This window comes from Mytilus edulis, chromosome 3 (genome assembly GCF_963676685.1).
Source record: "Mytilus edulis chromosome 3, xbMytEdul2.2, whole genome shotgun sequence".
Lineage (NCBI taxonomy): Eukaryota > Metazoa > Mollusca > Bivalvia > Mytilida > Mytilidae > Mytilus > Mytilus edulis.
The window spans coordinates 88,537,492-88,562,476 of NC_092346.1; the positions used below are offsets into that span (position 1 = coordinate 88,537,492).

General features: G+C 32.0%; 1 protein-coding gene across 2 annotated transcripts in view; it reads left to right on the forward strand.

Annotated features, from left to right (window-relative positions):
• Nucleotides 1–24,985, forward strand: part of LOC139517718 (uncharacterized) — a 34,655-nt gene that overhangs the window by 3,469 nt on the left and 6,201 nt on the right. The window contains exons 1-7 of one of the 2 annotated variants that reach the window (XM_071309077.1): nt 8,723–8,998; nt 19,849–20,050; nt 20,618–20,799; nt 21,468–21,608; nt 22,149–22,234; nt 22,813–22,933; nt 24,851–24,931. In XM_071309077.1, coding sequence (XP_071165178.1) covers nt 8,989–8,998; nt 19,849–20,050; nt 20,618–20,799; nt 21,468–21,608; nt 22,149–22,234; nt 22,813–22,933; nt 24,851–24,931 — 823 coding nt within the window. In that variant the 5' untranslated portion in view covers nt 8,723–8,988. Of the gene's footprint in view, nt 1–8,722; nt 8,999–19,848; nt 20,051–20,617; nt 20,800–21,467; nt 21,609–22,148; nt 22,235–22,812; nt 22,934–24,850; nt 24,932–24,985 lie in introns of those variants that run through there. The other variant, XM_071309076.1, reaches the window with a different exon arrangement.

The window sequence follows — 24,985 nt, forward strand, 5'->3', positions numbered from 1 at the left end:
ACTAATGTTATAAAATGAGTTAATTGTTTAATCCGAAATCAAAGCTCTTCCGCTTACGTACTAGATACAGTCTACACCTGTGTAAAACAGAAATTGTGTTATGATAGGAAATGAATGATCTTATTGCTTGAGATATAAAAAAGATTTTGACGAATGATGTTATTCAGAAGGCGTGAGAAGTCGTTGATTTCGTCACTGGGTTAGATTGCTGACAATTCTATATATATATATAAAACAAAGTTTTTAGAATGATGATACATTAGTTAACCAGAACATAGTTACAACCCTTAATTACAATACACTAACAGTTATCATAATATGATGATTATAGCGTGATTAATATGAGGATTGAACTGAAATATGTTAATTTCAAGGACACTTGTACACAAACAAACCTAAGGCTATATAAAGGTTATAAAAATATATATACGTCCCAAACCTCTGCTATCATAGCTAGTTGTTGACTTATTCAAAAAGACCCAATAGACGATTTTAATTATAGATACCATATTTGCTTGTTCTTACATCCGGAAAAAGAATAATATATTCAACTTATGATCAAGTTTCACACTTCAATAATGATGTAATCATATCACGAGCCATCGTGCTAATTTAGAGAAAAAGTACATGTTAATCCATATGACAGATAAAATTACGAAAGTTTTATAACCTCCAGTTCGAATAATGAAAACACGACATGTCTGGTCATAAAATCTACCAAAGTTTTACTTATCTTGACAATAGTCGATGTATTGCATTGGCGGATCCAGGGGGGGTCCGGGGTTGGAACCCCCCTTTTTTTTGGTCGATCAATGCATTTGAATGGGGACATATAGTTGGAACCCCCCCTTTTTAAAATGGCTGGATCCGCCACTGTATTGGTTCATACAGTCAACGGACGACGGGCACTTAACAAAGGCAATAGCTCACACTTATCCTTTCAACAAAGTGAACAAAAAAAAAAGCTATATGACTAATATTAACATCTTTCATTCATGAAAGGCTAGATTTACACACTTATCATTCAACTTAAACTAGGTCTAACATTTATCATCATCTTGAACCATTTGTAACTTTTATTAAGCTTAAAGCTAACTAACTATCTTACCACCCTGTGTAATGGATCTCGACACATATTTTATCATTCAGCTTAAACTATAGGGGTAACACTTTCCATGCATTCAGCTTAACATCAGTCCAACATGTATACCTCATTTAAAGCTAGGCTTAACACTTATCATTCATCTTGAGATGTCTAATGTAAGCTAGGTCTGACATTTATTATTCAGTTAAAGCTAGGTCTAACATTCATTACTAATTTAAAGCTAAGGATAACATTTATTATTAAATTAAAGCTAGGTCTAGCATTATTCATTCAGCTTCAAATCGGACCATCATTTATGATTCTGTTAAAGCTAGGTCTGAGGTAGGCCTAACAGTTATAATTCAATTAAAGGGACTTAAAGCTTGGTCTAACAATTATCGTTCATATTTATAGACTAGATAATATGTATCATCCAGGCTAAGCTAATTCAATCATTCATCATTAAGCTTAATACCTATATATTTATATCATTCAACTAAATACTTGGTCTTACATTTATCAATTGCCATTTGTTGGTCAACTGAAGAGAATATAAATCAAGGTTTGTAAAATATTGAAGAAATATTCTTTTTGAACTTCTGTTGTTAATTAAGTTGTGGGAGGAATCTATTAAGATAAACAGAAAGATAAATAGATATAAATAAAGTTAACTTTATCTTGAACATTCATCTACAGATTTTATAAAAAATAAACTCCCTCACTTCTGGAAATGGCACTTTGTAGAAACAAGCAAAACCATGCACAACACTAAAGTGTTTGTATAATGTTTCAAGAGAGATCGACATTTTTAGCCGACGTAGATCCGAATAAATCATTGATTTCTAGAAGAGAACATGATTTTACATGACTTTAATACGAATTAGTGGCACCTGATATCAGAAAAAGATAGTTCAATACAAAGTACTAGACTGTCTACTATACCACGGGCACATATATGTTTAACGTTTAATCCACGATGTTGCAGATATATATTCAGGATGCTATCAAGTTGAAAAGACCAATTTAAAAGGTATAGAACCTGGGAAGAATTTTGAATATCGACGGCATTTTGGCATGGTCGGAAATATCTTCTGCAACAAGGTCTTTAACGTTCTTTTAATACTTCTTTACCCTTTTCCAAAAAATATATAGATCTTAATTTTAAACTGATGTATATCAAGGTGTCAACGCTTACAATGTTTTTGACATTCAATATTGTTTTTATGTTTAGTACTTAAAATTTGCCAATTTTTCATTTTAAATATGATTATTACCGTCACTTCATTTTCAGTTCATTTGTTTCGTTGTCGCCCACGTTGTAAACTTTTTATTGAAACAACTGACCCGTGTAACTGTTTTTATGTAATGAAAACAATAATTGGTGTCACTTATGGACATTACTAGAACTGACATTTCTGTCGATTAGTTTGACAGACACCATACAATTCCTAGGGTTAGCCATGATGGTGACCTCACAGAACCACAACTAATCCTACATACCATCATGACCAGACACAGGTTAGCCATGATGGTGACCTCACAGAACCACAACTAATCCTACATACCATCATGGCCAGACACAGGTTAGAAATGATGGTGACCTCACAGAATAACGACTAATCCTACATACCATCATGGCCATACACAGGTGAGAAATGAACACCCCCGCCTGTCGAATTAAGTAACATAACATGTAGTACATGAAAGTCAAGTAATTGATTAACATGTACATGGCTTGATGTATTTGCCAAATAAACGTCTCTTACTTTATAAATTTATTCGTAAATAACAATGACTAAAAATCTTTTCTTAAACTAGAGAACTCGGGTATTGTGGTTCTTTTTCTCTCTCTGTCTTTGTTGAAAATTAAATATAGTCTTCGTGACCGTGAATAAGAAAATTAATATATTTCAGGTCAAACTTTCAATAAATCTTAACAGTAGCAATTTCTAATAAATTCCAAACATTCTCCGCCATCTGCCTAGTTATAAAGAAGTTGATTATAACATATGTTATCAACTTAGATAAGCCATTAGGTTACTTCAGGTCAACATCGCTGCGGTAACTAGTAAGTTGTATACTAAAGCAGTGTCTGGATACATAAATCTGAAATGGATAAAAATCCATCAGACTTTAATAAAAAAAAACATGAAAATTTAACTTTTTATTAAAAAGTTGGCAAAGGAAAAATCAAGATACTCCTCCTCTTACTTCAGATATCAAATTCAGTAGGATCTTAACTCGGTTTATCCCGTTTACAAGAAAGTTTTATTTGACAGTAAAATAAGTTAGATCCTATCGAAAAGACTGGGACACGGGTTATTTTGTCGGCTGGAAAGAATTACTCGACTGAAACACAGTTTATTCTGTCGGTCATTTAGTAATACTCGACTCTCGAACACAATGATCGATGACTTGAAAATATTTGAATTTAAGAATGTTGATTGATGGAATTTCCATACTGTAAGATTATAACATAAAATTATTCAAATTCAAGGAATTTCCTGATAATTCTGCCAGCAATTTTCTTTTTAATTCGATGATTTACACTCCACCTTGAAACTGACAGAAGCGTACATAGCAATTTCAGTCTTAAGAGAAGCTATCCTTCTAATATATTTCTGCTGCCAACCTGTACAATTTATGGAACTACACATCCTGTCTTATGTTTTTACGTTTTATTGATTAAAAACAAGAATGTTACATCATCAGTGTTTGTAAAGCGGAAATCTTGACAGACTCCGGGCGAAAAATCAATACGCTATGCCTTAGAATCATGTTCGTTTCAAAAGACCAGAAATGAACACAATTAATTAAAATTTAGTGCACCAAATTACGAAAATATTAAATGGTTGAGGTATTTTTACTGACGATGAATCAGAATATGCATTTTAGAGCGGGTCCAAATGGTACATTACATTTTTTTTTATGGAGATACATATTATCTTGATATTATATATTATAGATATGTCAGATAAGTCATGTAATTCAGTTATAGCTATAATGAATAGTATGTGTAGATATGTAATGGAACACGAAATATTATATACATTCATCTATATTGTATTTATGATTTTCCATTTTTTTTTCAAAATATGTAAAGATTGTAAAACAATACTGCCAAAGAAAAATTAGATGTGACCATTTCTTTGACTGGTTCGATCCACAAAAATCATTCTCACGCAAGTAAGAACGGTGATTAACTTATTTTGTTCACCACATGAAATCAAACAGACCTATAAAAGTCCAATTGCACGAGGTCGCTATACATTTATATTTATGCTTGTGTTTGTATCAGGTTATGTGACCGCGTCGGCAGTCTTATGGAGTCATCTCGATGGTTTTAATTATACATGGCGTCTTGACTAGAATACGCAAGAAACACTGAAATAAATATTATCGAGTCCATGCTTTATTTTTTTGTTTATTTCAGACTTATTGTAATTTGGATATAAGTTTGAGTATGTTAAAAATCGAATATGAGAATTAGGGTAAAAACCATGAGCATGAATTTTACTGATAATGCTACTTAAATATTAAGGAACTAATGTTGAAGCAGAGGCATTTTAAAATAAATTTCTCCAATATTCTGCGGTAAAAGAAACGTTTATTTTGCTTATCCATGTGTTACAAGTAATACCGTTTAAATGCAAAGCGAGCGCATCGAAGCAAAACATGCGCTATGAAAATTAATTGATCATAAAAATCATTTGCCTGAATAGTTATCAATCACGATTATTATCTTTGGTAAATACACAGACTTTTGTAGTTATTCGTCCGGATGATGTTTTTGTTAGTGGTGATTAAAAATGTCAACCCCGGAACTATCTGTTAAAAAGTAAAAGGACCAAGTTCTTACTGGGAGTCGGTAAAACAAATATACTGGCGTAATGTCTATTGATCGTTTTCCATACCGTTTTAAACTATATTTTACTAAATGCTTGGATAGCAGATTCTAGAGACTGTGTTGTCTACGAATCTTTCGCAAGTCAAAATATAATTATCTTGTGAAGATTAGCACCAGTTAATATAGTTAATCTTTATAGACAGAGATGATCCATCTATCATCAACATGTGTTGTGATTAATGATTCAGACATTTCAAACTATTTATTGTAAGCACTGGAATCATATACATCTTCAGCTGTTCATTTTAGCTTACCTGGACCAAAGTCCACGCAAGCATTTACCATAACTAGGCGTCTGATATTAAAAATATTCTCTTCTGAAACTTTTCGGCGGAATGTTACCAAAATTATCTGACTGTTCTTCGGACAGGTAGCTTCTAAATGATATCTGAACATTTGATCCACTAAGAAACATACTCCGCTATTGCTTGAATAATACACCGGCATCATTCTAAATATTTTCTTTGTTTGGAATCTTTTACAGTAAAAAAAAATGGGAAATAGTCAACATTGTCGTAGTGTGATACCTTATAGAAATTATTGCACTTATATGACGATTATTTCATGTTTTTGTGACTTTTTGCTATAAATGCACATATTTATATGGCAAATCTTTCACAGTCTCTGTAACATTTTACGAACTTTTCAAGTCATTTGACGATTTACAAAGCTTATCATGTTGTATAAAATTGATAATTGAAATGGGGAATGTGCCAAAGTGACAACAACCCGACCATAGAAAAAAAACAACAGCAGAAGGTCACCAACAGGTCTTCAATGTAGCGAGAAATTCCCGCACACGGAGGCGTCCTTCAGCTGGCCCCTAAACAAATATATACTAGTTCAGTGATAATGAACGTCATACTAATTTCCAAATTGTACACAAGAAACTAAAATTAAAATAATACAAGACTAACAAAGGCCAGTATACCCATTTGTATATTGTTGAAGACCTCATGCATGTTTGTTGCCTGTAGATGTGAATTGTTGGGTTGTTGTCTCATTGACATATACCCCCCCCCCCCCCCCTATATCTCATACTATACATACTTTTAAAAACGCCATCGGAAGAAAAAAGTGAATGACAACTATTTAATAATTGTTTATACAAATGGAAATGAAAACGTAACAGTTGACATGATTTAGATTCAGGTATATGAACTATTTTGACAGGGTTCTTTCAGTACAATTGTATTAAAATTTATGTCGACCTCAATATTTGTGTTGTAGATGCTTTTATATATTTTAAAGTTTTTATAAAATACCGAGTTGTATATTTCAAAATGCATGATTTAATTCCAAACTCAACCAAAATATCTTTTACATTTGATTACTAGTAGAGGCGTTTGCATTATATGCAAATTAATCAAGTTGGCCATTTCACTTTTTAAAGAAAATTCTATGGATTTAAAATTGGATATTTTATGATTTTAAGACGAATTTAAAGGCGTATTTCGCACAAATGCTAACCTTTTTTGTTTTTTTTATAGAAAAACAATTTCATCACTTTAAGTTATATTTCTGAGAATAAAAGAGATAAATGCATGTGTTTCGATTTTCAGTAAAAGTTCAACGAGCTGTATCTGAATATATGACATAGCCCAGTGACTGTTCTGTTCATTGACCTTTATAAAGACATTGACCCCAAGATTAAGTCCAAAGTCGATTGTTTTTACCTTTATAAAGACATATACCCCAAGATTAAGTCCAAAGTCGATTGTTTTTATATTTGATTCCATATTATAATTTCTGTCTATCTTTTCAATTTAGACTTGATGAGCTCTTGTATGATTTTTAATGGATTTTTAAGATAACTTGTCAAAGAAATTTGCTTGATTTATACGGTTCTATGAAATGTTGGTTCATTATGAGAAATAATTAATCTAAGTCAGGTTTATGTACTGTTTATACATCGAGAAAACAAAAAACAAAAAACTATTTACATCCAATACTACCTGTAGAATTACAAAAATCTTTTTTTCGCATGCAGTGTTCTGTCATTTTAATCTAAAAGAGCAAAAGAAGTAGAAATCCGGCGACATTGAGGAGTCTTGAAAGACTTGTCGATTCGGAGTCAATGTGCGTGTAGAGTGACATGTTCCCTCATGGACTAACATGTTAAAATTCTAGCTCTGCTGCGTACTAGTATCAGTCTATTATAAAGAAAGGTTCATATACATATGCGTTGAATGTGCAACTGCCATATATCATAACATGGATGAGTCATTATTCCGAAATTGTAATTAACATATAATTTTTGGTAAAACTTTGCATATGTGTGTCGTAACAACAAATGCCCATTATTCTTGATTCTGATAAACAGTCTATCTCCACTAACGGTTTTTTTAAAGCGCCAATGCACTATTGTGTGAAAAGTATTTGCACTTTTAAGTTGAAGCATTTCGTTGTATTATGTTTTTCCAGTAGGTGCATTTCAAAGTCTGTTGTTTAGTGTCAAACAAACCCATTAAGTGTATCTTGCGATACAGTTTATCAATCTGAAGATTTTTTGCATTTTGCACAAACTTCCTGATACATTAGAAAGATAGAACTATTTTGAGAAAAGAATTTGAGATATAAACTTACACATCCTGTGTATATATGAATTGATCATCTATACATGTGTGTATGACGACATGTCTAAAACTAATCTAAAATTACCATGTCTATGCAATTATATATCAGTACTTAATATATTTAGCTGTCGGTTAGTGCGAAACTAAGAAAATATGTGGTTGTTATTATGAGATTACCAATAGCATTGCTGCAATGAATACTCGAAGGGACTAAATAGATCTGAATACTTACGATATGTATAAAATGACAAGTATACTCGCGATAGTCTTAGCTTCACATTTAAGCGTACTGACATGTGGCATATAATTGTAGAAATCAAATAATTAACCAGATCAGTGGAATAACGGAGAGTTAGCATGCAATAAAGATAACCCAGACAAAACACTCTGTGAAATCGTTACTAAATGAAGAACAATAAAACACTACAACACCATCTCAACCAAATGCAGAAAGATACAGAATGCATGCTTAGAGTGCTTAATCTGTTGGTTTGGAAGTCATGACTTAAACACAATCAGACCTATTCAACACCAAAGAAAATGTGTGTGCATATAATTGAAAAGATATGAAACATTTTAGACAGTTTTCGCTTATAAATAGGCAAATCGACTTTATGATAAAACGCAAACCTTCATGAGTTAACTGGCAACCCTGAACACCTTAAGTTCATTGTCTAAAAAAAAATATGAATTAAAGAATGAAAATTAAAAGACTGGAATTTCAATTATAAACCTTTTGCTGCATAATTTTGATAGCCGATCAATCCATTTGGTTTGGATAGAATCTTTGAGAAAAATACAATTTTTTATTCAGAAAACAAGACATTTAATTTGTTTTTGTCTTTTGAATATTGTGAATAATTGCAGAGCATGAAACATATTATAAAATCTTATATATCATATCATGGATATTTCCATTGTCTCCCGTTTTATCTTGACACCAAGATAAAAAATATCAGCAAATAAAAGTTTGATGCAATCCAACTAACTGCTCTTTTTCATCAATATTATACAGGCATATTATTTTTTTTCATCAAATCATCAAATTTGATATTAAAATGTTATTTTACTAAATAAGGAGTTTGGACAACTAAGTTTTCGAAGTTTGTCACTTTCCCGTGACATTTAGAATATTAAGTATTAATTTGATCACATGTTTTAAGTAGTTAATAAACTAAGTGTAACTCGGCTCGGAATGTCAGTGACCGAATTCCGTAAATATTAAGTGTCACCTTACAATAAAGAATTTACTACATTATAGAATAATTGCTAGCTATCATTCATTGTCGGACATATTCGTACTATTGTTTGTTTACCAGTATTATTTCTGTAAACACCTTTTAGCCAGGAATTTCATATCATAAGAATTGTAGACACACCAGTGAGCATTCTTAAAAAATAATTGGAGTCCTTTATATAGGATGTCTTCAAGTAAGTTTTTATTTTTTTTGGAACTTCTAGAAAACTGTCATCTATATGTCAATAACTGCACTGCAGCCGTAAATCGTTGAATAATTAGAGAGAAAAAACACAAAAGGCCTGTATCATGTTTAAAAGTAACATTTTTTCGGTGAAGGGTTAACTTGATCAACACGCCCTTATAATTGAATTAAAATCATTACCTCTTACATATATTATATCATGACTGTTTAAAAGGCTGCAAAACAATCGAAAGGATTTATGACGAAATTTATCATTAAGACTAGCTCCTTATCAATTTTCATCAAGATAATTGGACTTGTTTGAAGATTTTCACATTGTGTGTCCCTTCTTTAAAATTTAGTAAGTTATATTAAACAAAATATTATAGATGAATTATCATTCAATTGAAAATAATGTAGTCATATGATTTATCATGGCTTATCCTAAATAACGTTCAAATTCGTGATTTGTTTTATAAATTTATCATTTTTGCATGATTTTGTAATTTTTAAATGTTATGTAGTATACTTTTTATTTTATGAAACAAAAAAACTGATGGGTTCGAATATTGGTACGGATATAATTTCATGTCCGCCCGGTCTACGATAGTAGCGGGGCATTCTGTTTTCTGGGCTCTGTGTCCGTCCGCCCGTATCTGGTGAAGGTATTATATAATAATATTTTTTTTATTTGCAAAAATACACCCATATGGGTCAAGCAAACACAAATACAACATTTAATACAGACAGTGAAGAATTACAAATATAAACATAAAAAAAAAACCTAGTTATAAATGGTAATTAATGTAGCCTTTGATGGACATGGACCTCATTTTCGCAATTCTAATGATTGCTTTATAAAGTCACCAATTTCTGTCAAAAGCTCAGATTTAGGAATTAAAAGTTGTTTTAGCTTTAAAAGTGGTTGATAATTTGTAAAATCAGGATTTAAATTATTAATCTTTAAAAATAAGCAATCTCTTAAAGTTGAGTTTAGTTTGCAGTATAGTAAAAAATGGTATTCATCATCAATTTTATTACAAAGTTTACATAACCTTTGATCTCTGGGTACATTTTTATATCTTCCCATTTCAACTTCTAGGTTATGGTCACTAACCCTTAATTTAGAAATTAATTGTCTGGTTTTAAAATTTGATTCTTTTAATAAATAATTTTCAATTTTTATCTCAGTTTTTATTTGACCATATAGAAATAATTTCGAACTGTCTGTTATAGAAGAAAGTTTATTCAAGACTTTTTTTGTATAAAATTCATGTGATACCTGTTTAAACTTCATCTTTAAGGAATATTTAATTTTATTGTATGGTTTATCACAAGTTTCAAAATCTTTAGCATTTAATCCAGTCTCTTTAAAAATATTTAGAGCAAATGTATACCAACTATGAAAACCATCATTATGCAGGGACTTATTTAATTCATAGGCTTCTTTTAACAGAGGATTAATATTGCCATGGCGGTCGAGTTACATCAAACTTTCTGGTCAGGCCGGGTATTATGAAATCACAGAAAATTCAAGAACAAAATAATCCAATAATCTGTAGCATTGTTGTCAAGAAATACACAAGTAAATTCACTAATCTATTTATTAAAATTCCATTCCGGACACTATTTACATAACATACAGTTTACAAAAATGTATAATTGAAATATTCATTAGCAAATTACTTTCACACGGTATAAAATCGGCAACAGCGTCTAATACTGTATACACACAAAAACCCACGCATAGCGTCCAATCCTATGCGGACAAAACCACGCAACAGTGTCCAATACTGTGCGGACAAAACCACGCTTCAGTGTCCAATACTGAGCGGAACCACGCAACAGTCTCCAATACTGTGCGGACAAAACCACGCATCAGCGTCCAATACTGAGCGGAACCACGCAACAGTCTCCAATACTGTGCGGACAAAACCACGCATCAGCGTCCAATACTGAGCGGAACCACGCAACAGTCTCCAATACTGTGCGGACAAAAAGAATATAAGAAATAATAATAATTCCAAAGCTATCAGTAATCTGCTAAGATATATCTAAAAATGTTATGAGCTGAATAACAAAAATCTGAACCTTATATACACATCATCTCCAAATATTCTCCAAATATTCTCCAACTGACCTAAATATTCTCCAAATATTCTCCAACTGACCTAAATATTCTCCAAATATTCTCCAACTCTTTGTTTACAAAAATAAAACATATAAATCAAATAAAAGTATTTACTACGTGACCTTGGAGAACATGCAATGCTAATCTCTTATAGCAGGATAGCCATTCGACTTAATGACTTTAACAGACGATAACCAAAACGTTAATATGACAAAATTAATTACAGTGGACGATAAAATTGATAAAATTACGCTTGTACATTCCTTCCCCTCTAAATGATGACTGACCTCAGTCATCGAACTCTACTTCTATAATGTCCATAGTAACAAAATAAAACCTAAGTAATAAAACAAATTAATTGTTCAAATAAAATCCAGCATAAACACCATTATAAATTGTCTGCACTTGTAAATCTTTTGTCTTAATTTTTTGAATGTTCATTGACTTCACTGACGGTACAAGCTGCCAAGGTAGAAAAGTCTATTTCCTCTGGATCCATTCCATTGGAGTATTGGATACGGCTTTCACGTACTGTTTCCATCATCCCATTGGTATAGGAAAAGTCTCTTCTGGTTAACTCGATGATAATTGTTGTAGTTGTTTCATCTATAATAACATGAGAAGAACTATTCATATCTCCAAATGTCAAAGTATCTGATATGGAAATAATGTCATCACCAGTGTCGTCTTCTTTGTGTTCAGATTTATTGGCACTGTCCTTAACAAGTTGGAAGTTATTTGAGATATCACAAAACGTTTTGTCCAAATTATCTAAAATGTTCCTTTTCATCTATTAAAATTTCATTGTCCGAGACATCCTATATAGAATTAGAGAAAATGTTGTATAAGGGTCTTCTGGTAATGGTTCCTCACCCGAAAGCTTTATCAATTTCCTCAAATGAACCAATGTTTGTATCCTTGAATAGTTTAACTGGTTTTGAAGTTAGATTCAACACTTTAAACACAATATCTTTGTCACAAACCAAACTTTTGCCAAAACTTTTGCCGGTAAAACACTCTATTTTGAAGTTGATTGACACCTGGTTCAACAATTCCAATCGTTCCATTTACATCTTCCTTTATTCTTCGAATTAAATTCATCCTGAACAAAGCACTTGATTCGACACTATTTTGATCACCACTTCCTATGAACTCTACATACATATTATTCCAGTTAGCAACTTCACCTTTCATATCAATCACTATTCGAATTTATTCCATAATATCAGTTCCAATGATAGCACCATGAAGCAAATCCATGACTACATATATATTGTGCACAGACACTAAACACTAATTTCACATTCAATAATTCCAGTTATATATAGAGGCTGTCCGGTTGCCGAAACAATGAATTCTTGCTCAAAGCTCTGTGGGTCGCTCATCATAACAAATCGTCTTAAACTAGGGTAAAGTCATTGCAAAAAGTGTTCCATAGCTAACCTGTCGTGCTCGTCAAGTGACACGCCTCCATGTGCCCGTCTTGCCAGTTTTAAGATTGCATTTCCGTAATCTTCAACACTTTCACCAGAAATTTGCTTCCTCTGAAATAACTCACTATAGTACATACGTTCAAGTTCTTTTGGGCAAAATCTTTGCTTTAACTTTTGCACAGCTGTATCAAAATCATTTTGAATTTCACTATCCAAATCCTCGAAATAGTCAGCAGCTCTGCCCCTCAAGTACGCAGGCAACATTTCTCCCTTCCTGCCATCACTCCAACGATTGGCTCGGCTGATCCTATCAAATATTTTAATCCAGCTTTCAAAATCTTCCCCAACGTCTCCAAAGAATTTCGACGGTGTTACTTGTGATTTCACTTCAGGCAAATCTCTGCGTTCATGAGGTGTAGATGAAATTGGTGTTCGCACAACCGACACAGATGGAGCAGGTGAAAGACTTCTATTTCTGGTTTTCCTTGTACGGCCCATAATTACGTATTTAAATAATCATCCAATAATAAAAAATATAATGATGAAACACTTACAGTTCAGAAATATTTATAAACGTACATCCAAAAGTTATATCTGGTAGTCCATATGTTGAATATTAAAATCCACTAGTTGTTCTTGTTGGATCCCACTTCTGACACCAAAAATGCCATGGCGGTCGAGTTACATCAAACTTTCTGGTCAGGCCGGGTATTATGAAATCACAGAAAATTCAAGAACAAAATAATCCAATAATCTGTAGCATTGTTGTCAAGAAATACACAAGTAAATTCACTAATCTATTTATTAAAATTCCATTCCGGACACTATTTACATAACATACAGTTTACAAAAATGTATAATTGAAATATTCATTAGCAAATTACTTTCACACGGTATAAAATCGGCAACAGCGTCTAATACTGTATACACACAAAAACCCACGCATAGCGTCCAATCCTATGCGGACAAAACCACGCAACAGTGTCCAATACTGTGCGGACAAAACCACGCTTCAGTGTCCAATACTGAGCGGAACCACGCAACAGTCTCCAATACTGTGCGGACAAAACCACGCATCAGCGTCCAATACTGAGCGGAACCACGCAACAGTCTCCAATACTGTGCGGACAAAACCACGCATCAGCGTCCAATACTGAGCGGAACCACGCAACAGTCTCCAATACTGTGCGGACAAAAAGAATATAAGAAATAATAATAATTCCAAAGCTATCAGTAATCTGCTAAGATATATCTAAAAATGTTATGAGCTGAATAACAAAAATCTGAACCTTATATACACATCATCTCCAAATATTCTCCAAATATTCTCCAACTGACCTAAATATTCTCCAAATATTCTCCAACTGACCTAAATATTCTCCAAATATTCTCCAACTCTTTGTTTACAAAAATAAAACATATAAATCAAATAAAAGTATTTACTACGTGACCTTGGAGAACATGCAATGCTAATCTCTTATAGCAGGATAGCCATTCGACTTAATGACTTTAACAGACGATAACCAAAACGTTAATATGACAAAATTAATTACAGTGGACGATAAAATTGATAAAATTACGCTTGTACATTATCATGGGTATGAAATCTACAGAAATATAGCATAACTTGTGGTTTAATAAATGAAGCCATAGAAAATCTACCCAGTTCTGTTTTGGCTGAAATATTACATGCAGTTTTCCTAAGCCCTAGGACAGATTTACAGTATTTATTATGAATCATTTCATAGCAAAATTTATCTTCTATTATACCATGATAGTGTGGTCATATCAACTGACGAGTTAGTACACTTCCTCATTGTGATGTGAACTTTTGAAATTGTATCTAAATTAATGTTCAGCCACAATTGCACGGATCATTTTAAACATAGAAATGTATCGAACATACGAATATTCTCAGGTTAAAGTTTTTTGGATATGTTAGTTTACCATGAAATTTAATGTTCATCGTTTAATCTTCAGTCGCTTCTAATAACATGATCCAATTAGAGAGATGAGCAAAGAATGCTCAAATTGTCGTAGGTCGACATTTCTAATTTAACTTTTTAGACTTTAATAATGAAATGCATCAGCTATTATAGATATCCTATTCGATGACTAAACGATTTCACTAAAGATAAGTAATTATAACTTTTGTACAATACGTCTTAATTATTTATCAATACAGGAAACTAGAATCCAGAATTACAAAGTTCATCTATATGCACTGTGGAACATAAGTCTATGAATAATCGCCAGCAACACTCAATGTGTCATATTATTACTAACCATTTTCAGCACACTTCAAATGCCTTTTATTGCTTTCAGTAGGTTGTAAGATTGATTACGAACTTTCTGCATGTTTTGTATATACGTCATTGCTTTTTAGAGTGAATAATGTATTGTTGACCTGAATTGACCTGATCAACCCATGCAGTGTGGACTTAATTGACCTTGTCACAGTGAGAAACGTGATAACTAGATTTGCAGTGATGTCTAATCGGTCATTTATTGGTCAATACAATGGTGTTAGATATTGTCGTAATAGGAGAATTATATCATTGAAATTGGCTGCCAAATGTCATTAAAGATGCTTTAATCAAATGAACCCAACAGATATTCAAGCAGCGTCCGATACTGTTAGATGGACAAATTAGCCTTGTCTGGGAGATTATTGATTCAACAGTCAATTTAGTACTCCCCATTTTATCTAAGATCTGGAAAAAAATGTCTTAACGTTGTTTGGAGAAGGAAATTGATTGAAGTAGCCAGTTATATGTTAGCTAGTCATATGTCTAATCTTTATGCAAATATAATATCATTATAACTACAGTTGTCTGGAATATATAGCTCACAGTAAAAACAATCGAAAGTCGCAATGATTAAAATCAATGTAAAAATATATTACGCTATGATTGCATTTGAAATTCACTGGAGAATTTACAGCAGTGACATGTTTTCGACTTTTTTTTCACATTAATTGATAACCACAAAACTGAACCACAAAGCTTGTGTATGTTCTTTAATATTTTATAATGTAAAATTCGTGCTTATGTTTGTGTTCATAACACTGTTTTAATCTTTAAATGTGTTTACTACATTTTATCCTTGTTAGGGATCTAGTAGTTAAGCCGTTTTGAGATCTGGGATAGTTTCCAAACGCATAAACTCTTCGGTTTGTTTCAAATCGCCCTTTTTTCTTTGCAATTACTTTTGTTTTTATTTCAGCAACTTCTGAATTGAAAATACTATGCTTCTAACTTTGAATCGATACTTTATCGATAAATTGTTTATTTTTCCAAAATTTTCATGTCAATATAGGAAAAAATATCTTTTTTAAGTTTGTTTTGTTTATATGTAGATTTTTTTCTATTATATTCATTGTCCTATTATACTAACATGTAACTTGTGAATCATACTGTTTTGAAAACCATTAACATAATCTTGTTTAAGCTAATGACGAATAAAGGCCGCATGTAAACTGTTGCAGACGACATTCAAGCCATTGACATTTCTCCACAGTAAAACAGATTTAAAAGTTGGATGCAACGCAGCTTGAAGAACGACCGAATGATTTCATTTGACACAAATCAATATATATTCAACGTGGTCGTCCTGGTTACATATCCGACATTTTGCTGCATATTCTACAAGTTAATCAAACAAGATGCAGTTAAAACCGAAAGAATATAAAGCATGCATTACATTTCAAAATTGATAAAGTGTCTGCTTTAAAATGTATAATGGATTCCAGCTGTATCCCCTGGTTGTGACATGGACTGTCAAATATACCTGTTAAACCTGAAGATTGTCCATAAAAATTTAACATATTTGCTTCTTTTTTCTTTTTTTTTTGTAAAAACTGCACTTATTTTTATTCTAACCCAAAACATTTGTCGTAAAAACCGATACAAGGTAATCAGAGTTAATTCTTAGACTACAGAATGAATCACTCCGTGCCCATGGGATCGGAGATTATTGTGTAGAGATAGCTACGGCATTTGTTTTTATTTAGGATCAGCTTTTTATGGAAACAATTACATTACTGAGTGAATCATCTGGGGACTCTATTTATACATAATTATATCGATGACCCTGCTAATCATAGGATGGTTTATTCAATTGAATATTTTTTTTCTCAATAATTTCAATACAGTTATTTCACCATTACAGTAGACATATTTCAAATGTAATTGCAGCATCTAAACTTATCGGCATTTTTGTGACTAACTTTTATCATATTTATTGGATGATTGTAAGAAAAAGACACAATGGACCTAATCTTTCAGTCAGGAAAATTAGCGAGAGCAAGTTATTTGAAAAAAGTTATAGTTAGTTAGGTATAAGAGTTAAGATAAGATAACTTTTATTTTCAACAGAGGATACATTATGGACAAAATCAGCACAATGATTAGCACAAACAATATTTATATTTAGTATTGCAACAATGGTTTACTACTGCCACCGATAAAAAATTTACTTAGTAATATATTTGATAAATTGCAAGATACGACATAACATAATGCAAATTATATATATTAAAAGTTCAGTTAACCTAAAAGCACTCAAATGACATCGTGTGCATTAATTTTCTTAATCTGTTTTTTACAAACCCTTAACATTAAAAGGGTTGCACTTTAAATTAAACATTTTTTCAAGGATATCCAAAAACACATATATATAAATAAATTTGGTTAAAAAAATATTTTAGATTCTTAAGATTCCTGGTAGGATAAGGGTGTAACAAATAGTATACTGTCAGTCAAGTATCTAAACAGAGGCTTATAATGTAATTTGGTTCATGAACAAAACATATAACGCTATAATAATCTTTCCATCACAGAATAGAAAAATGACTTTTGATTCCCAGTTGATTGTCAAAGCACGTGAAACGACTTGGTTGCATGCTGTAACGAATGTTTGTGTTTACATTGTAAATACTTGTGGGACGAAATATTAACTACAACAGAACTGAATGTTAAACCAGGTTGAATAAGACATTATCTTGATATACCCTGAGAGTAATCACTATAATTACTGTAACTAACATGTTTATTGCCTTGTCATCTAAAACTTAGGGCTTAAAAGGGACATAATCTTTCACAATAATTTGCCGTTACGAAGTTTTCCCATTTGTGAAATCAATTGTATTAAGTACGTCATCATTGCACTTTTTATTTTAATATTTCTCAAATATATAACATCAGCTGAAAATAAGTTTGCATATGATAATTGAGTCATTGTGTGTTCAAGTTTAAATTATATTTTAAATATGAATTGAGGCATAACCTTTTCAGTGACTAGTTATCCCCAGTTCTCAGTAGTTTGACATTCAAATTTCCCTGTATTAAGTGCACCTAAATAAAACTTGTGGGCTTGGATATACCTTTGTTTATGTATGTTTGCCAAACACATTTTCTCTACCCTTACTTCTGAATTTATATAGATTTAAATACAAACCCCAAAACTTCAATAACAAGAATGTGTTACTATCGTAGGTGGGGCATAAAAATCTGTTTTTTAAATTTTTAATCTGACCTTTACAGAAAATGATTTTTAATAGCTGTAAAATAAGCTAGTTTTGATAATATACTGTGTTTTTTTTTTATATCAGTGAATAGTTTTCTATCCTCATCAAATTTGCAAAAGTTATTGAAACATTTCACTACCTCCCAACTCTTTTCGTTAAACCAGATAAAGTAACAGAAAAAAACCAAGATATTAAAGCACTTTTACAAATGTTGAGCTCTTGACTTTAGTACTCTGTACTTAGGAATAAAACTATATTCTAAAATTAAACATATGAAGTGCTGCCAATTAAATGAAACAAATATTTTTTTTCAAATTTTTTAATTGTTTCCCACCTTCAAGATAAAAACATTACAATGTCATCCGACATTATTTTTCAAGATGGAGATATTTTACACACCCATTTTCACTGAGAAAGAATCTTATCTAAGTTATCTTTCGATTGAAACTATTTTCAAAAGGCGTTTAACAGCGTCTGAATCTGAAGAATTTTGATAAAGTGAGTCACAATGCAATGAACTGACGAAGTGATTGTTTAAGTTCCATTGCTTCTGATTCAGTTCGTCAGATTGGATCTGTAAAGATACGGATTGATTTGTATATTATAAATAATATATGTTGTCTGTCTGTAATAGAGTAAAGTACCGGTTACTTCATTCCCTGGCGTATTAGTTTTATTGACAAGTTATCAGTTTATGTTTATTCTTTGACCTTATGCTGTCATTTTCGTACATTTTTGTAGAATCAATAAAATAAGATATTTGTGTAACAATATATAAATATTCATACATTGTGTTGATATAATAGTGTCCATCATACAGTTCAGTCTTGCTTATAAAAAAACTTAATCACAATGACTGCCGTTCGATTTTGCTTTGTCATCGCAAAATAAACTTGATGTGCACAGGTTTTCACGACAGCCTCTTCAAATACTTAAACATATTCAATATAAAGCTATAAATGCAGTCGAAAACAATGTTTTCATTGGTGTAATTGTGATAAGCAGTTTTTGCATTAAGTAAAACATATGTAGGTTCTAAAAGTACAAGAAAGGGTAACAAAAATACAAAGCTCAACGTATATCTCAACAATCTTAAATACTTATTAGTTTTGGTGATTGTTTTTGATAAACTTTTATTACTTACGTTTGGTCTTTTTTTTACTTTCGTTTGGTATTGTGTTCTCTTTTGTACATGCATATTGAAAAAAAAAATATGATATGTTATATTTAAGAAATAATTTATGGGGGCTTGAATATATCGTGATTTTACCACGGGTTGGCCCTTTATGACAAATATTTTACCCCTGAGCGATAGCGAGGGGTAAAATATCGGCATAAAGGGACAACCCGTGGTAAAATCTAGATATATTCAAGCCCCCATGAATTATTTCGATTCTGATAGGACACATACGGCAATTCTTTTGGATCGAAGCGCTCTAGGTGTAGGCAAATATTTGCCGTTCCCATAAATAACGTGGGAGTACAATCGGAACAGCACTGGCAATATATTCATATTTTACCACGGGTGTGTACTCAAAGCGTTTGAAGGACGTCATGTTAGAATGATTTATGCATTCTGCCATTGTAAGTTTCTATGAAGAGTTTTATTGTTTATCTTGTACACTCTGCCATTACAAGTTTCTATGAAGAGTTTTATTGTCGAAGTTTCACATGCTGCCATTGTAAGTTTCTATGTAGTGTTTCATTGTCTACCTTTTACATGCTGCCATTGTAAGTTTCTATGTAGAGTTTTATTGTCTCTCTTACAGTAGTCCTAGTCACTGGAGCCACTGGCTTTATTGCTTCACATATTGTCAAACAATTACAAGAGGATGGCTATCAAGTGAGAGGGACAGTGAGGAGTTTACAGGATGAGGAAAAGGTTAAACGTCTCAATGAACTCTGTCCAGAGGCGGAACATAAACTTGAAATAGTGGAAGCAGATCTCACGAAGCCAGAATCATGGGAGGCGTAAGTAGATTCATTAAGTTGTTGAACTTTCAAGAGACAGTAATTTGAATTCAACTGACTATAAGGTGGGGAAAATAACCCGGGCAAAAAATGTCAATTTTTGAAACTTCATTGGAATCTTCTATAATCATTTTGAAAATTATGTTTGTCCATATTTTAATTTTTCTTAAGTGTATGTAGAGGAGGCAGAAAGTTGTTTCAGTATGTGGGTTTGACATTAACACGTAGAAAAAATGTGGTAGTCATAAGTTACATATTTTAACAGATTCAAGCACTCAGAAAAACGTCAACTATGTTAGATCAAAGAGTCTTATAACAAGTTCAGAAAGAAGAAAGATAAGGTTGTGTAATCAATACAATACATTAACCCATTCAACAAGTCCTTATGATATAAGATGTAGACACTCTCCGTCCTTGTCTCTTTCTTAACCTACGAGTTTGTATAAAAATAAGAAGTTGTGTTCATTTTATCATTTCTGATTCGAATAATTACAAAATAATTCCACATGTGTTTCCTATCTATATTGTTTATCTATCAACAGTAATAACATTTTTCTTATGTTTCAGGGCCGTAAAAGACGTAAAGAATGTTATACACGTTGCAAGTCCGTTCCCAGCACAAAGTCCAAAGGATGAAAACGAGATTGTTCAGCCTGCTGTCGAAGGAACTCAAGCCGTTCTTAAAGCATGTGTCCAAGCCAAATCCGTCAAACGTGTAGTGATTACAAGTTCCTGCGTTGCTGTGGGATGTAGGTTTTCGGCTTTATATTTGTATTTTCAACAATTGTTTCTATATTGATTTAGAAGAATATCATTCTTTTGTTGTACGAGTTTCTAATGCTGAATTCGATGTATGAATTGTATGATTGCAATAGTATTTTGTATGCAACAAGATAAGATTTATATAGAAAAAGGTGGAAAATCTGTATTTTATGATAAGTTTAGATGTGTAAAAATGCTTTCTTGAAACACGAACTGTACCGTCCTCCATATTTATAAATACATAAAAGTTATCAGTCAGCGATAAAATTTCCACGATTGTTTCTCTTATGATAAAAAACGATAAATATTGGAATAGACACAAAGTTTTGTACAAATTCTTTATAATCCACTCAAACTAAAGTTGCATCAGTATAGTACCATCGTTATATGAACTTTCAAAAGCTTAATAAATCTATGCGTTTGGGTGTGTTATGAGCGTGTAGACATTTTTTCCCATGAAATAATACACTGTATCCCGTCTTATCAATTACAGTTTGTGTTCTATCTAAATATATATACAAATGAATTATCAAACAAAATCCAAGGTTCATATGTGAAAGCTTACATAATAGAGCCAATAGTTTTCCTTCTATTTTGCCCGAATTATTTTTCTTTCTTTTAATTTTCGTTCAATAAAATTCTATATCTTTTACAGGGGGTCCAGCAGCGTTAGCAGCCGATCCAAACAAAGTATTTACAGAAGAAGATTGGACAGATCCAGAGAAATTAGATGCCTATGGTAAAAGTAAAACTTTAGCAGAAAAAGCAGCGTGGGACTATGTCAAAGAACTACCAGGTAAACATAGTTATATGTATGGGACAACACAACGGATAAACAATATAAAGTACTTGATAACGGAAAATAAGACAATTAACCGGATAGCATCAAGTTCTTTACTTAATAAACCATCTTCTTATGAATTTAATGCAATTCTTTATTTAAATTTTTAAATCGAAAATATTGTGAACGAATCTATGCTTCTCGACTCTAGTAAATATTCTAGGTTTTGAATTTGTATATTTCAACATGTATACAGCTGTTTTGTTAGAATGCAGTGCTATTTCTAACAAATAACCTTTTTCGTATTTTTCAAGATTACATAGTATGTAACATTTTTTTTAACTTCAAATTAGATATACTTTCCTTTCTTTCTTTTTTCTTCTAAAGTATTTTGTGTATTGTTTTATTATCAGTGCTTATCTATTCCTCGTTTTTTCTTCGTTGTTTTCTGTTTTTAATAGAATTAAGATTTTTGATTCCTCCCTTGGCATCTCCTCTCTCTTTTAAAAAATCCTAATATATATTTGCTTTCTAACATATAATGGTTTATTTCAGATGAAGATAAAATAGAACTTGCAGTAATTAATCCAGCGTATGTGATGGGTCCCGTTATAAATGGATCTCAATGTACAAGCCTAGAGGTTTGTTACTGTAAAATGATACTTCAGAAATATGAGTTATTCTACGTTCATTGTTATATATATATAGTTCAGATATTGGAATTATTCTACATTAATTGTAAATGTCAAATTTTCTCTAGAGTATTTATTGACTATTTGATATTAACCAAATAACATCGGTATTTTCACAATCCATTACTAATATGAACCCTTAAGTAATCTAGAATCCACAATTATTTAATTATTACACCTTGCAGTTCCCAAAACAATAATTCCAGTTCGTTCTGCGTAAATTTATTATCAATAGAAATTAGATTTTGGAAAAAGAACATTGCATATCAAAATGGAAAAGTGAACTGCTGAAGGAAAAATAATTATATGGACGAACTGAAATTGTAGCATAATAAAAAAATATGATGAAAAGTTTTTGAAAATCATACACAATTTTTATGAGAACTAGTTTATTAATAGAATATAATTCAAGTAACAAATTATCAATGAATATATTATTGTACGATGTTATAAGATAATATACGTTTGGATTTGATAATGCACATATTATCATCATTTGCCTTTACTCCATACATTAAATATTTTAGATTGTAAAAAGACTTTTGGAAAGAGAAAAACCATTCTGTGCTAAACTTAACTTCGCAGTGGTCGATGTACGAGACGTGGCTGCTGCCCATATTAAAGCCATGACACTGGAAGAAGCAGCAGGTTTGTCAAATATATACTTATCTTTTTTTTTATTAAAGGAATATGGTAAGTTGAAAAATGTAAAACAACAATCTCCAGGAATACTTGAACAACAATCTTAATATATGGGATATTCAAAAAACTTATCTTCGCGGCTATTTTCCCAACTTATCTTCGCGGCTATTTTCCTAACTTATCTTCGCGGCTATTTTCCCAACTTATCTTCGCGGATTTTCCCAACTTATCTTCGCGGCTATTTTCCCAACTAGACATTGACCTACAAGTTTTGAACGCCGAGCTTACTTACTTACTTAATCCACTTCCGGCGCACTAGGCAATGAGGCCTCACCAACGCCCCCCCCCCCCCCCCCCCCCCACTGCTGCCTGTCTTGTGTCTTTCTTTCTGCCTCTCCCTATGTCATTCCCATGATTCTCAGTTCACTTTCTATTGTGCGTAGCCATGTTTCTTTCGGTCTCCCTCTATTAACAAATGTTAGGCTGTGTGTTTAGAGTGTATAGCAACAAGGGTAAAGACATAAATACGAAATATACAAATGATTCAATAACTGGATAAGGAAACAAGAGCAGTGCTCTTATAGAAATCCGTCTCCAGGCTTACGAGCTTGTATGTAACACGTTATTGGTGACCTCTAACACCGACGTTAGAAGTGATAAGATCTTTACAGCCTCTAATGACGACCTTAGGAGTGACATGATCTTTACAGACTCTAATGACGACCTGAGGAGTAACATGATCTTTACAGCCTCTAATGACCTCTTAAGAAGTGACAATCTTTGATATTCATTGATAAACGCAAAATATGTTTTAGAAGATACATTTGCCTAATTGGTTAATTGCAAGTATATCAAATAACAAACGAAATCGTATTGCAAAATGCTTTCAACTTTTAACACATTAAAGTTACGTCCAAAAATAGTATATATATACGAGAGGATCAAAATGATTTATAAATAGAGCGTCATATTACTTTTAAAATTCATGGCAGTATTTGTGATTAAAAAGTTACTTTTAATATGATTCTAAGTGGGATACGAATGTTAGAATTACACGACTATATTTCAATTAGTTATAGCTTTTTGACACTGTCTGAAACAACTTTATATCAATTACCCCTATATGTTACAGTATCAACAACTATTTCTTGCTACACTTTTAGTATGTCTAGGAAAAGTATGATGGGTCTTATGAAGACGAAACGCCCGTTTAGCGTATCAAATTATAAGCCTGGTACCTTTGATAACTAATACTATTTGGAACAGGGATGATTCAAGGCAAATAATTCCATTCATTTACCATTACATTAAACAGAACAATCCACTGAAAATGGGAAAGGGTACTGAACTATAAATGATTACCTCTTCCAAACACAAATTTGCCAAAATAGAGATTGTTTAATGCACACCAATACTGTCTTTAAAAACATTATTTCTGAAAACCTAATGCATATGGACACAGGGAGTGGAAAACGGGTTAACTTATATAGGCCATGACCAAAACGATGGATGCAACGTGTAGAGCATGAAATGCACCGCGGATTCAGAGTTCAACTTATAATGATATTTCTGATTCTCAATCGAATTTTGTGTGGGCTGTTCTTAGTTCTGTATTTTCTCTTTTATTTATTCTATTTTAGAATCAATGATTAAACAGCAGTTAATTATATCAGTAATTGTCTTCAGCTAAATCAAAAAGTAGGATTTCCAAGTCGTAGTATCCATGCAGAAGTAATGACAAACTGTGCCGTTCTTTTAGTGGATGTCACTTACAAAGATATATTGTATAATTATTCATAAACTCTGCATATAATACAAGATCAGTTTACCGAATTTAGAATATAAACATAGAGCAAATCAACTATGAAAAAGAGCGATAGGATAATTTACCGTTATATTGATGTGTAATATATTTATTTTTAGGTAAAAGACACCTGATTGTCAACCAGAATATTTGGATGAAAGAAATAGCTCAGATTTTAGCTAAAGAATTCAAACCACAAGGTATACAAAACTTTTCATACTTTATAGTTATGCGTGGCGTTTCTTATAATGTTC